Source organism: Aegilops tauschii, chromosome 3, assembly GCF_002575655.3.
Source record: "Aegilops tauschii subsp. strangulata cultivar AL8/78 chromosome 3, Aet v6.0, whole genome shotgun sequence".
NCBI classification, from domain to species: Eukaryota; Viridiplantae; Streptophyta; class Magnoliopsida; order Poales; family Poaceae; genus Aegilops; species Aegilops tauschii.
Window position 1 is genome coordinate 105,372,461 of NC_053037.3, and position 14,726 is coordinate 105,387,186.

General features: G+C 42.5%; 1 protein-coding gene across 3 annotated transcripts; it reads left to right on the plus strand.

Annotated features, from left to right (window-relative positions):
• Nucleotides 1–3,224: 3,224 nt before the first annotated feature.
• On the plus strand, nt 3,225–11,166 carry LOC109738555 (MADS-box transcription factor 3). 3 transcript variants are annotated; one of them, XM_020297649.4, is made up of 10 exons: nt 3,227–3,385; nt 3,723–4,000; nt 8,545–8,626; nt 9,578–9,639; nt 9,734–9,836; nt 10,068–10,109; nt 10,202–10,243; nt 10,406–10,590; nt 10,693–10,749; nt 10,917–11,166. In XM_020297649.4, exons 1-9 carry the CDS (start codon nt 3,371–3,373, stop codon nt 10,709–10,711), a joined length of 828 nt encoding a protein of 275 aa, XP_020153238.1. In that variant the 5' UTR covers nt 3,227–3,370; the 3' UTR covers nt 10,712–10,749; nt 10,917–11,166. The 3 variants fall into 3 exon arrangements, with proteins under 3 accessions (XP_020153240.1, XP_020153238.1, XP_020153239.1); XM_020297650.4 differs by having other exon boundaries at nt 9,737–9,836; XM_020297651.4 differs by lacking the exons at nt 10,693–10,749; nt 10,917–11,166 and having other exon boundaries at nt 3,225–3,385; nt 10,406–10,594.
• The last annotated feature ends 3,560 nt before the right edge of the window (nt 11,167–14,726 follow it).

The window sequence follows — 14,726 nt, forward strand, 5'->3', positions numbered from 1 at the left end:
ATCCTAACAATTGCATGAAGTATGCACCAGCCAGCTATTTACAACGTCTCGGCCAGTTGTTTACAACGTTTGGTGGCACTCGCAACCGGGGTTTCCAGCTACCTATCATGCGTGTTCTTCAACTATTATGCATGCCCGCGCCTACCCAACATCAGGCTCCTATAATGGGAGGCAACATCTGGTGCCACTCCCAAGCAGAGTCTCCAACTATCAAAGCTATTCATAGGCGAGGAAAAAAACACGCAAGCAAGTTCTCCAACTAAGTCCATAATTACAGCATCAACAATCATTTTTTTGGAACAAAGGGTGAATTTTATTGGCTAGAGATGGAGCACCGAAAGGATACAATTAACCAGACTGAGCACGCAGGCCGCCTGTGCATAGCTAGGAGTTGCACACATTCAATATCAACACACGCATAAAAAAAACACAGACAAATAATAAAGTCATATGAGACCAAAGCTATGCGTACGTGAGGAAAGAAAAAAAACACGTCGACAAATAGCCGTCACTTTTTATGCAGTTATCAATCAAGTCGCGGCAATCACATGCAATCTTTAATTGCTGCCTAATTACGCATGCGTACAAGTTAACCCGAGAAACTTCGGATATGTTAGTTAGGTGGAACATACAGGTAAGCCCAAACCTATCTTTCATGGGCACCTGTTATCAATATATAGCACGGATGTGTGCACAGGTCAACCACCTCATCTCCAATGGTTGATTGGACGTCCAGGTTTCTTGTCACCGTGGTTCAATCAGATCTTTTCAGTCCTTCTGTCCAATGCCAAATGTAGAAGGACAACCTTTTCTGATTACACTTCCAAGTAAGCTCATCTGTTCCAATACTTGTTCCACATCGAATTGTTTTTCTTGTTCTTGTCTTGCTGTTCTAATTAAGCTGGAGATATTCTAATATGCTTTGAAATCCAAGGATTGAACTTCAGAAATTAATCGTGTAAATTAATCGACTAGACATAAATTAGGTGCCATTGATTTGTGTTAATTTTATATATTGATTTTATGGCTTCATTGTCAAATACAGCAACGAAGGATCTAGTAGCTTGAGATTGTGGCAAGAATTCTTGCAAAAACAAAATCGCAGTCTGCTTTTTTGCTGAATACTAGTCCTTGGCCACTTGTCTAACTGTCTTCGTGTCTTCGTGTACACTTTCTCCTTATGCATACCCAGGAAAGGTAGCTCTACAGAAAAGTAGGCAGACAACAGCGCCCAAAGAAGCCATGCTTACAATTCCACAACTTCTCCAACAAAATGCATTCTTGCTTCATTAACGAAATCAGAAAAATGTTATCTTCTGAGAGTACTACTGTACCTTAGAAGCAAAGATCTTCACCAAACCTCACTACAATTTTGCGCACCATAGTACACACATAAGTATCACAAATTAAAGATGACATGCACAAACCACCCCGACTTTCAACAAGTAGTAGAGGACTAGATAGATCATTGGTGGTGAATAAGACGCCGGTGCATTACAGTGTGGGCAGGAAGCATATGATGATCCATCGATCACATTATGTGGGGAGATGGTGTTGGGCAGCAAGCAAACTAGCTAGGGCCCCATGTATGAGTGGGGCAACTGAATGGAGCACTGAGTAAATAGGGAGGTTGCTGGGTTATACATCTCTGCATCCTGTGTGACAAACTGAAATGGAACAGTGCTTGTGCGGTGTCACATGGGGATAGGGCACGCATTGACTTGTGTCCATGTCTCTCCACACTGACAAATAAAAAAATTGTTAGTCATGGCACATTAGCACACAAAGTAGAACAATTAATATGGTCAATTGGACCAAAACTCGGCAAACATGAGCATGGTCGAGTGTTATATCGAACTTTTGGCATATAACGTCAGATTTTTAGGCATGGTAAATCGGAAGTTTTTCATGGCAATTTATGTTGACGCGAGGATGATAAATTTAGCTGTCAGCGAAAAATGAACTGAGGCGGATTTGCCATGCTCACCCACTAAACTTGCCACCCCTCGACGAACATAATTTGCCATAAAAAAAAGTTTGATTTGTCATGTCTAAAAATCTCACGTTCCCTGGATATTTGGGTCCTTTAAAAAAGAAAAAAAATACGTTTTGCCACCAGATGACACTCACTAAACTTGGGCGTACCATCACCATGTCGTCCTGCGGTGGGTAGGGACACGTGGCATTGGCTTTGCCGAGTGTCACCATTAGTCGAGTGTCATACCCAGAGTTAGTGGAGTGCCTTGTCTTTGCCGCTGAGTGCCCTATCCATGGTTTGCCGAGTGTGGTCGCCTCACAGAGTGCTTCTGTTAGCACTCGGTTTAGGCGATCCTTTGCCGAGTGCCCGATGGAAAGCACCCGGCAAATACCACGCACACCATTGACATAGTCATCGATCTCACTAGTGTACCAAACTAAGTGCAAGCTGTTTTTCAGAAGAATTGAACAAATCATATCCATGAGTTTTCTCTCAAATCACATACATGGATATGTGAAAGGAAGAAAGCAAAAAAAAAAAAAATACAAGTTTTTTGTGCCCCTAACGGTCTTGGGGTCTTAGGAGGTACTCCCTCTGTCCTGTGTACTGTCAAAAACGCTCTTATATTATGGGACGGAGGGAATATTAAAAAACGTCTTACATTTTGAGACAGGAAGTACTAATTAACAAGTGTGTACCTCAAATTTACGAAAAATTCCCAAGACCATTTTCGAAGCAAATTACATTTTCGAAAAGATTTCCACTATAATGAGGCTCTCGAGGCTGAACTTCAAGCGATGGCGGAGGGGCTCAAGCTGGCGGCGGAGCATTCTTCGGCTACAATCCTCATTCAGTCGGATTGTGCAGTGGCACTCAAGGCGCTTTCAGATGATTCTCTAGAAAGGTCAACGTACGGCCAGCTGGTTAGTGATATTAAGTACTACATGAATGGTAGGATTGTTATTCCTGTTAAAATTGTTCGTGAACAGAACAGAGTTGCAGATTGTTTAGCGAACTTTGGGAGAGGCGCCCCCACCCCCCCCCCCCCCCCCCCCCCCCCCCCGTGTTACAGAGTTACATGCCGATGTAAATAGTGTGGATATGGACAAGCTTAGAGGAGGGAAGGCAGGAATTAGTAAACCTAAAAAGGGTTATAAAGTGAAGTTAGAAGAAACAAACACCAAGAGCCATAAGAATTTGCCACATCGTCCCCTAACTGCATATCTTCCCCCCTCTTCCCTCCCTCCCCACCACCTCCCTTTAATACCTCTCCTCCTTCTCCTCGTCCTGCCTATCCCACACTGCATTCCTCTTTTCCTCTCTGGATCTCTTCCTCCAGCCTGCTAGCTAGCTCACAGAGGCACGTTGAGAGATCCTCCTGCCGTAGCATCCATGATGAGCATGATGGTAATTTGCTTCTTCTTGGCCATGGTCTTGGGAAATAGCCTCCTTTATTTTTCCTTGCACAATCTGTGTGCATGTATGTTGCGAGTAGAATCTACCTGCACAGCGATGATTTAGCTAGAAAGGGAGATACAGGGCTGAAGATCCCTCTGATCTTTGGAGATCACCACAAATTAAAAAGGAAGAGAAAAATAATCGATGGATCACATCGTTTGTTTCCTTTTGATGATAAAGCTAGATAGGAGGACAAGATGCCATGGGCAGTTCTTGATTTGTTCGATATGTTTCTAGCTTTCCACACTAATTGATTATCTTGGTTTCGCCGTTGCCTTCTTCTCAGGCCGATTTGAGCTGCGGAGCTTCCGGTGTGACCGTGAATGATCATCAGCTGGCCGCTCCGGCTCCGGAGGACTCGGCGGTGGCGGGGAGCGAGAAGATGGGGAGGGGCCGGATCGAGATCAAGCGCATCGAGAACACCACCAACCGGCAGGTCACCTTCTGCAAGCGCCGCAACGGCCTCCTGAAGAAGGCGTACGAGCTCTCGGTGCTCTGCGACGCCGAAGTGGCCCTCATCGTCTTCTCCAGCCGCGGCCGACTCTACGAGTACTCCAACAACAGGTACGGCCACGGCCAACTGTCATCTCCCCCTCAGCTCTCTCAGGTTACAAGTTAGTACATACACAAGTATGGATGGATGTATGCATACATGGCATATATTCATAGCACCAAGAAAGGCATGCATATGCATAGCATAGCACGCACATACCTCAGATCCTACTACTACTGCCGTGTTTGTGTCTTCTTTTATTATTTCTCTTCTCAGTTTCTTGTCCAAATTGGAGCAAGTTTGCTCCTAGCTTTCTTGGGGCAAAGAGTTGGGAAGGTCAAATGGGAGCTGCATCTTTTGTTACTCCCTTCCGTTATTAACTGTCTTGTTTATTCCGGTGTTGCTGAGGGTGAGGGGGAAAGAAATTGCAGCAGTTTCTTTCTTTTGTGACTGAGGCAAGCATATTGCAGCTTGCTGTGGTGGTTCTTTGCTGCTTTCCTTTGTGCTCCTGTGAGGTGAGCTAGATGTGTAGATAGATCTAGGACAGTGCTTGCTCTGTGTGGTATGTATGTGCGTGTGTACATGCCCTGAGCCTTTCTCTTTCTTGTGACTGTGCGAGTTAGGGAGAACATGGTGGTCCTGCCCTTTCCTTGCTCCATTTATCATGTTCCTTTCTCCACTCACTGCTTCTGCCTCTGTGGGTGTGTGTGTTTGTGGGAGGGGAAGGGAGGTCTGCTTTGGTAGTCGTAGTAGATCTCTCACACCTCATGATCACAAAGATCACAGGGCATCCATCCATCCTCGGGCTCCCTGCTTCTTCCTCTTTCCCTTTGGTACCTTTGCTTATGTGTGGAGAGAAGCAGATCTAGGTATGAGTTTTTTTGGGGTCCTTTTCTTTACTGGTTAGTGTAGTACATGTATGATGTTATCATGTACTCGTATGTGTCATTGTTAGTGTATGTGTGTTTGATGAGGTAATAAGGTAGCAGGGAGAGATGAAGGAACTGGTAAAACACTTCTTCCTCTCTTTCCAGATCCCAACTAATGAGTTGCTAGGGTTAGGGCTTCGTACCATGTGGCTCTTTCTCTCCCTCTCTCATGAGAGCACTTGATTCCTGACACCACCACTGCTCATTTGTTTCGGGGGGACACCACCACTGTACTTTCAAGAGGAAATAGCAGTGAGGAACGAATAAAGAAACAGCCACGAAGAGGAAATTTTGCAGGAAAGTAGAAGGGTATATATGTGTGAGTTTTGATATTGCTGAAAGGAGTCTTACACAAGAGAAAGACTACTCTAGAATCCATAGATAGCTTTCCTTGTGTATGGCTCAAAACAGAAAATGTAATATCTTTGCAATTACCTAATGTCCACACATGCATATCTTAAATAAATTTACCAAATTTAAGCATCTTTTGCAGTTGTATACTTACGTACATGCTAAAATAATTATGATTATATGTGCAAATATATGTTTTCTTGTATTTTCAAAAAACGGTTTGTTGCATTTGCTAAGAACAAATACACTAAATTTCTATTTCAATAATCAGCCCAATGCTAGAAACGTGCCCAATGCTAATGCATGCATGCATTCTCACTATTATTGAGCAGCAATGAAAACCAAATCGTTTTAGCTGACTTTGTAGTACTATATATAGCAAGAGATATTATCAAAAAAAATAGCAAGAGATAAAATAAAGATTGAAAGAAATCACGAATTAATTAGTTTAATGCAGTTTCATTTTATGTGGAAGAAAAATGTTAAATGGCCAGTATGGTTGGTATGTTGTAGATGACGTGCAGATTTTTATTTAAAATAGGAAAATTGTTGTCATGTTCAGAAATTCAAAAATGAATTGAATATTTTCATGAATAATAAAGTTAATACATAAGTAAAGAAAATCTAGCAGCAGCCATTTCTCTCTTTACATCCACAAAAATCAGTAAGTCCATATAGAGGAGTTGTTATATTGTTTTTTCTGAACATGGTAATAAGAGACCCTCCTACCGTTGAGTGACACGTGGCCATGCATGCACTGGCGCAGCGGCTGAGAAATAAACACTCAAAAACAAAGTCTGGCCTTTTTTGGTAGAAAGAAAAACGCTGGATTTGTTCTGTTGCTCGTGTGTGTACCTGGTGCTTGGGTGCCAGCCAATGGCATACTAGGCAACAGTAGCACGCACAGTACGTCTGCTGCGCTGGGCATGCGGTGTGTATTGGGAGTGAGGAAAGCTGGTGACCTGGTCAGAATGGTTAATAAGGACCTGGGGGGAGTGGGTAAAAGCTTGCGTTGTGTTGCTGCCCCAGTTTGCCCGTTGGGTAAAACGAGCCAACCTGTTGTGTTCCTGCCCAATCAATCATGTGAAATCCTGTGCCCAAGCACACCTGTCACTGTGCGGATGGCCGCCCAATAGCGTCCTCGACGATGCTAAGGTTCCATCTCTTTGGTGAGTGGAACATATGAAATGCATTTGACCAGGGCTGACTGTCCCTTGTGAATGTGATGTGACATTTATTTGACTTGCTTAATGATGTTATGTTGGGAAGTAGGGTTAAGATAATAATACTAATATGCTTGATATGGCTGTCAGTCTTGTTGTACGCAGAAATTGGCATTTTTGTTGTGTTTGCATGGAAAAGAGTATAGAAATGTGGTGATAAGACGTTAGCTACCGTCAAATCTTCAGTACCATGAGGCCAAAGATCTCTCAAAATATCTTATGGAAACCTTATGGGATATCGATCTCTGGTATCCACTCATGCATTACTTCCTAGTTAGGATACTGCATCTGTCTATTCTGTTTTAAAATAAGCTAGTAAAATGGTTTTTCCTGGTTTACTAAAACTGGAATTGGATTTTTGTGTTAATTACTAACCATGAGGTGGAATTGTGCATTTTCCTGGTTTATTAGTGGAATATTGTAAGCTTGTTCTTTACATAGGCAGGCATCTGCTTGTAACGTAAGGATACCATATGGTATGGAAAACATTCTTATTAATTAACCAAAGTGCTGAGAAGCTGACTGAAGTAGGGTCGTTGTTTGTCTGAATATTCACCATAACTTAATACAATATCTTTTTTTATTACCATAAATATTCAGGTCATATCTTTTTGAGAAAATGAGCAGAAAGAATATGTTCAAGAAGCTTAATTAGGCGCACATTTCATTTTCTTCTTAAGTACTCTCCGAAAGTACATACTTGTACGCATCAGATTTATAGGTTTGGTCCTGATTTATTCTCTATGTAGAAGCACTAATAAAATGCGTACACGCCCAAAAAAACGCGTACACAAAATTAGTATGTGACCTTTTCCTTCTGAGAGTCAAAACAATTGGTAGTTAATTAACATACACGCACATTTGCATATATCTTCTGAAAAAAGGGTGAGGAAGAGAAAACATGGTTTTCATTTTAGATCAGGCAGCATTAAAGAGTGTCATCAAATAAAGTCATTCATGCTGAAATGTTCCGTAAAACGAGAAATAAGCTATACCTTATAAGCGTGCCAAATTTTGACATCCTAAGATTTTTTTTCTTAATAATGTAGATCAGCTTCTTGTTTGATTTATGTTTATGATAATATATCAGCACTGATTTTTTGTAACCATTTTACTTTGCTTTTTCTTTCGGAAAGGGGGCTAACGTTTACACAGGGCCTGTGACGAACTGACAATGCACCAATGTCTGTGCTCTCTTTAGTTTTCTTTAAGGGGACCTTGGGGTTCACAAGGATATAATTTGATTTACATATAAGAATCAAATGACTGCATTTACAATGTTTAAATTATATTCATTTATGAATTATATTCATATACGGGAAAGAAGAACTTGTCAGTGTGTAATTAATTACTCAGTGATGATTTTAATATAATTAACCCATAGTAAAATATATGGGTTAACCATGCTGCGGGACATCATATCACATTATACAATAGGATGTGGATATCCCCAACCCACCCATCTAAAACACTAAGAATGTGCTGTACGGGAAAGCAAGCATAAAATGTATGGATGCATGACAGAACACACATCACCTACTGTTATAGCATAAGCTTGTAACTTCGTATGGGCGATGACAGGAAAAAGCTCATTGGAAAGGGGAACTACTGTCGCAGCTAGACAGGGGTAGCCCTTGCAGCATGGAGAGTTCATTGGCCGGAGAGACTTGTGACAGTACAAGCTTCGGACCAATGTGCCACAGTATGATCTGTAGAGCATAATACAATTCTACTGTAGCATTGGTGTTGTGCCCCGTTCATTTCGAACAATCTTGGGAAATTTGTTTGACTACATAGCTAGTACTACTTCAGGAAGAGGTTCTTCGTTCGTATTATCATTCAGGCCAACTTTTAGTCTTTACACCCATGACAGTCATTAGATGTAAATTGCATACATAATCAACAAAAAAAAATTCGCCGTCTCATGCGACTTGTTCTGGTGATGGTTGTATATAACTGTAGATTATTACTATGGCTGTATTGTTATAAGGAAACAGGTGATACTATAGTTATACCTCGCATACATGTGATTATGCTGCTGCTTAATTTCTATAATTTGCTTCAGAGTGTGCATAAATGTGTGCTAATTAGAGATTGGACGGTTACTTGCAGTGTGAAAGCCACCATTGAGAGGTACAAAAAGGCCAACAGTGATACATCCAACTCTGGCACGGTTGCAGAAGTCAATGCCCAGGTAACATCAAGTCATTCTTTCACTCAACAGCAATTGCTTGAATTGACACCCAAGATGTGATCTGTAAAGTCAACATCACAAGTGTGTGGTCTTTTCAATGCATGTACTCACATTCCATGTTACTGTTCATCAAAGGCACACATGATTTTGTGTGAGCAAAATCTTGTGGCAAGATATCCTGGGCAGACTAGCTAGAGAGTTATGGGCATTGCACACCAGCGGTTATTGCAGTGAAGCAGCCTGAACTCCAGCATCCTCTGTTTGGTTCAATGGATCATTCATCATATTGTCCATTGGATTGTCATAATTTGATGCCAGAAATGCACATGCAATGGATAGGTATTAAACAAAACGAAGATAATTTGTTAAATAATAACAGAAAAGAGACATTCTGAAGTGCATGAAGCTCTATCTGTCTCTGTTTGCAGTTCTTAACTAGGATCAATTAATAACAAAGTTTCCTGAATCCGCGCATGAAATATTGATAAACATAACTTTAGTTAAATGAAGAAGTAACCGAACTATCATCTGATTTCATCCATTTAGGTAGGACTGCTGATTAGCGCTCATTCCCTCTTTAGCTTAATTAGTCTGCAATGGCGATTCTCTGCATATATAGCTGCTGACTGAAGGGACTAATTAGTTCTTGATTTGCAAAACTTGTCAATTTAATTTTAGACATGAAAATCCTGAGAATCCACATTTCACATGATTATATTTTTGCCGGGTAAGGTATATGTCAGCATAAAAATTTAAAATAGGAAATATGAAATGTGCAAATGAAAGATAGCTAGCCCCTGCATGCAACTGACCATTATAATTCCAGTAACGACGTAAATTTGTTTTCATCTAGCTTCTTAATTTGCATATGGATATATACTAGTTATTTCTATTAGTAATAAGATAGCTGGTTACTGACGAATGCTCTCCCCTCATATTGCAAACTTGCAGTACTACCAGCAGGAGTCCTCCAAGCTGCGCCAGCAGATCAGTAGCTTGCAAAACTCAAACAGGTGAACATCTGCCAATCGTATGTTGTGTATATACATGACTTTGCCGAGAAGTTAAATATGTGTGTTCCCAGTCTAACTTGTCTCAAATATCCAGTAGGTCACTGGTGAGGGATTCTGTCAGCACCATGACCCTGAGGGATCTTAAGCAGCTAGAAGGCAGGCTGGAGAAAGGCATAGCCAAGATAAGAGCTAGAAAGGTATGATGCAGCTACGGTGTATGAATCTATGTTGAATGTGTTTAACTTCAACATCATACTTTATCAAAAACTTTTTTTTTGCGGGGATACTTTATCAAAAACTTTAAACATTCATACTTACTGAATGATTTTTATTCATGAATTTAACTACTTTAGATAATGGACTACGTACTGCTCATATATTTCTTCCTTGGATTAGTTGCTCATCTAATGAACAATGCCTTGATGCAGAATGAGCTGATGTATGCTGAAGTTGAGTATATGCAGAAGAGGGTAAATACAACATATGAATTCCTCTACTGACAGTATTTCTCTTTATGTTTTCAACAACAAATGACATACAGCAACATTTTCTGAAATTGTAGGAAATGGAGCTACATAACGATAACATTTACCTGAGGAGCAAGGTAAATCAGAAATAGCTAGCTTGCTCATCTACCTGAAGAAAAGACTATATATATATATATATATATATATATATATATATATATATATATATATATATATATATATATATATAATTGCCAACATGTAATATTTCTGAGGTGTGAATCTGTGATTTGATGCAGGTGTCTGAGAATGAGAGGGGTCAGCAGCCGATGAACATGATGGCGTCGGGGTCGACGAGCAGCGAATACGATCACATGGTCCCGCCGTTTGATTCCAGAAACTTCCTGCAGGCGAACATCCTGCAGCAGCAGCAGCAGCAGCAGCATTACTCCCAGCAGCTGCAGCCAACTGCCCTTCAGCTCGGGTAAATAGGCAGCGCTCCCCATTATTTCTCTATATGCACCCTTTTCCGTACTCAATTATCCATAGTGTTAATTCACACTTGCTGTGTTTTCTTCCTCTGCAGCCAGCAGTACTTCAACTAGTTTTGCTCCACACGCTGCAGGCAGTTCACACACGCTAGGTAAACATCGATACCAAAGCACTCCATTATTCATTTATTCTTCTCTTGCACATGGGGTTATATAAATGCATCTATATATTTTGGTTACATGCTGAAAAGTTGTTAATTAGTAGTAATACGTAATTACTTGATAGTAATCTGCGGATCCGTGTTTCTACCTCTTGCAGATAATACTGTCGCCGTGCTGTGTGCCTGCAATGTCGTTGCTCTTCTACGGTGGTATAACAGTAGTAACCGGAATTTGTGGATCAGGTGCATGTGGTACTTGTAATGTACTGTATATCTGTACTTGCTCATGAGCAACTAGGTGCTGCTAGTCGATCACCACACAAAGTGGTCAACTTCGGCGTGCACCATTGCGTTGCCTATCTTCCCCATGTATTAATTATTACCAGCAATTTGATTTGTGTACCAAAACTGAATGGACCAAGGAGTGACGAAGGGCTAACTAAAAATCCGCGCACACAAGTAGGAGTGCTTTTGATGTCGCACGGTACTCGTTAGTATCCTCGGTAGGGTGCAGAGCGTGACCGGATGTTCTAGAGGGGATCACACATAGTTTTTTTTACCGAGGTTTGGTCCCTTGTGGTCGAGGTAATATCCTACTTCTGCTTTGTTTTGATTAATGGTGGAAACACCTCATGTGTGTGGTTATAAGTATGAGGTGGTGATTTCTATCGAGGCAATGTTTATCTAAAGATGGATCCCAAACTACCACTAGCCTCACCTTATAAAGTGAGGAGAGATATCTAGGGTTTACAGTATAAGCTACCCTATCCAGGCAGGTCCATAAGCGCACGCCATCCGGTTAGAAAGCAAACAAAGGCGACCAGGAGACACTAGACAATTGAGCAACCAAATAAAAAAAGACACTATTGCATTGATGCTTTCAGGGTATTTTTTGCCTAACAAAGGCCCTAAAAACCGCTAACTTGACTAAATTAAGCACCAAACTCCTCGCTGTCAGCACCGCTCCCACATGTTGGCCCACCCTTGACATGTGACAACGTCGTCTAGAACAAGGAGAGATATTCGCCACCCGTCATGCCGCGGTGGTGCACATTGGTAGACACATGCACATAACACCAGTTGGCGCCTTCGCGTGAAGTTCCGACAGGCACTCCATGGCGGTCCTTTGTGGCCTGTCAGAGGGCCCCCACTTGGGAAGCTCCGACAGCACTTGTCGTCGGTAGAGGTGTCCATGATGGTGCGATCGATGTGCATGGAGACGCACACAACCCAGTTGACATCGACTATCATTGGATCTGCCTCCACCATTTCCTCAATTAAAATTTTGGACGCGTGCTCCGCCTCCAGCTGCGCCTCTGCTTGGCGGTTCTCCTTTAGGAGTTGGAGGTTATAGTTTTGCTTCGTCAGCAACCGCCGAAGCACAAACACCGGGTGCTCCTCGACTGGTGCCGGCACTTGATGCGTCTCACCCACCTCCACCAGCATCCTATCGTAACGCTACATGGCCTAAAGCATGCTGGACCTGGACACAGGTGGTTCCACCCGCGCGTGCACGGGCGCAGGGTCCTCTTCCGTCGGCTTGGTCTCCAAGGACACATGATTGACCCAGGTTCAAGCTCTCCCGAGGAGATAAAACCCTAGGTCCTACATGTGCTTTATTGTGTTGGAGTGTATTGAGAGTACAAAGTACCGAGAGATTTCAATGCGTCTATCTACAAGCCTAGCCCTTCGGCTTATATATCATACCAGGGGTCCTAGGGGTACAACGATCTTAGTCGGCTATGAATCCAGCTTCTTGTATTATACGACAAGTCTTCTGGAATCTTCCTGTTATCCATCACGAGCCTCCCAAAGTGGCCCAAGTTGGAACCGACAAGGGGTCCTTAGCCCGACCCACGAGACGGGGAGTCGACATGATGAGAGGCCCCTTAGCCGGACACTGTCAGTAGTCCCTGAACCAGTCTTTAAGCTGGTCGCACCTCGGTTCATTCGGCATGCTAGTCTTCGCCGGTCGATGGCCTTGAAGCTGGTTTAACGAAAATGCCCCCAATCAGTGTCTTCTTGCAGCAGAGCTACAACTGAGGTGGCGTAGACCACCTAGATCTTGAAAATGTTGAAGGATCATGGCAGAACTGCATGTCGAAAATGTTTCCCATGCAGCGAGTCACTTTAGCGGGAAGAATTTTCCCACGCTCCAGCATGAAGGGTATTCGGTATGGTTTTGACAACCCATACCAGTCTTATCCATGGGCCCACCTGGCCACATGGCGCCTTGACCTGACCGTCAACGTCATGTGCGTGCGTGGGTTGGGGCACCAAGGTCATATCCCATCGAGAGGGGTCATGCGCCTCGATCTTCGCATGGTGATTATCGATAACCCCTTGATTTTTGTGCGTAACTAACGCTTAAATGTGGGAACGGGAAGGGATTTGTTGCCGCGTGGTGGCACTAGCCCGTCGTCGCTTTACATTCCCCCCATGCTATAAAATTTGCTCTATTTTGCGACGTTTCACTTGTGTCATGTATAACCCTTGTTTGTGGCGAAAAATACCCTCGTGACGTTTTCCGGCCGTCACCTGCATCGTCACCAAAGCGCCATCATGAAAAATAAAATTTGGACGGTACCACTTTTTATGTCACGCAAGATCGTATTTTAGGTGACGAACCAAATAATGTTACCGATGGTCGTTTTCGGTGACGACCCAGAATGTCACCTATGATAGCCCAATCTGTCGCGTAAGATCATTTTGGCAACGATAATCTATCACCAATGATAAGTCTGAGGGGGGGGGGTGACCGGCCAAAGATTTAGACAGGTGGGGCCAACAGTTGTTGACGACTTGACGTGGCTTCTTCCATGTGGGTCCGCCGTGGGTTTTATCGCCGACGGTCCCGTCAGTAATTACTAGGCATCAATTTTGGCCGGTCAAAGTTGCTGACATATGGGCCCAGAAGATGTTGACATGGATGTTTACATGTGGGACCAGACGGTGCTGACGTGGCTGCTTACATGAGGGTCCGAACGGTGCTGACGTGGACACTTACAAGTGGGGACACGAATGTGGTGACGGTTACAACTTCCGTCACCCGGTACCATCACAGGTTTTATTATAGCGTCAAAAATGTGCACAGTTGATTTTGCAGGCCAATGTGAATTTGAAATAGAGAAAATTTGAAATTTAACATTGCCATCACAACTTTGATTATAATGACAATGGGACTTAACATCTCTCACAACAGCGATCCACATATTAAAATGAGCATCCAAATGACATATTATCAAGCATTACAAATAAGACACTAGAGACGGCATCATGATGAACAGTAGTGCACCATCAATTTTTGATGGGTTGTGACACAGTCTCCTGCGAAGACTGCGATAACTTCCTTAAGAGATGACTATTAATTCCCTCCATTTCTTGTTGCTTTTTTTCAAAGCCTCTGATTTTTCTCTCCTGGTCCATCTTGAAAACTTCTATTTCTAGTTGTTGTTTCCTTTTGAGCTCTTCGATTTCCTACATCTATGCACTAAGTAGGACATTCAGATCTTCTGCAAATGTAGCATTTGCCTATTTTGTGTCTGTCGCTTGTGCTGTAATCTTCGCTTCTAGCTCACGGATGCATTTTTCAGAGGATGAATTATGTGATGAGACGCCAAAGCTTGAAGGTATCATGGCGGAGGAGCTCCTTTCCTCAATAATCTACACGTCAGGTACTTGCGCATAACTTCTTGTAAACATGCCCTCTTTGTGGTCTGCATCATGATTGAAAGCGTTGTTTGTGCACTGTTAGTACATTACACTATGATGGCTCACACAATAAGCCAAAACTTTATAAATTACTTACGGGTGCTTCTATTGCAATCTGTCCGATACTGGAATCCTTCTCGATGCTGTGGGAGTTTTCGGAAAATTCCGAACTGGATGCTCTCTTCTTGTTGTTTTTGGCCTTATGGAATAAGGACACTCGCATCAGTTTTGCATATCATGTAATAATCAACAATATA

Excerpts from the sequence above, each read along its gene's own strand:
- LOC109738555 (XM_020297649.4), top strand. Across the intron at positions 4,001-8,544 it reads TACGAGTACTCCAACAACAG|TGTGAAAGCCACCATTGAGA; the intron begins GTACGGCCACGG and ends GGTTACTTGCAG. Across the intron at positions 10,244-10,405 it reads ACATTTACCTGAGGAGCAAG|GTGTCTGAGAATGAGAGGGG; the intron begins GTAAATCAGAAA and ends GATTTGATGCAG.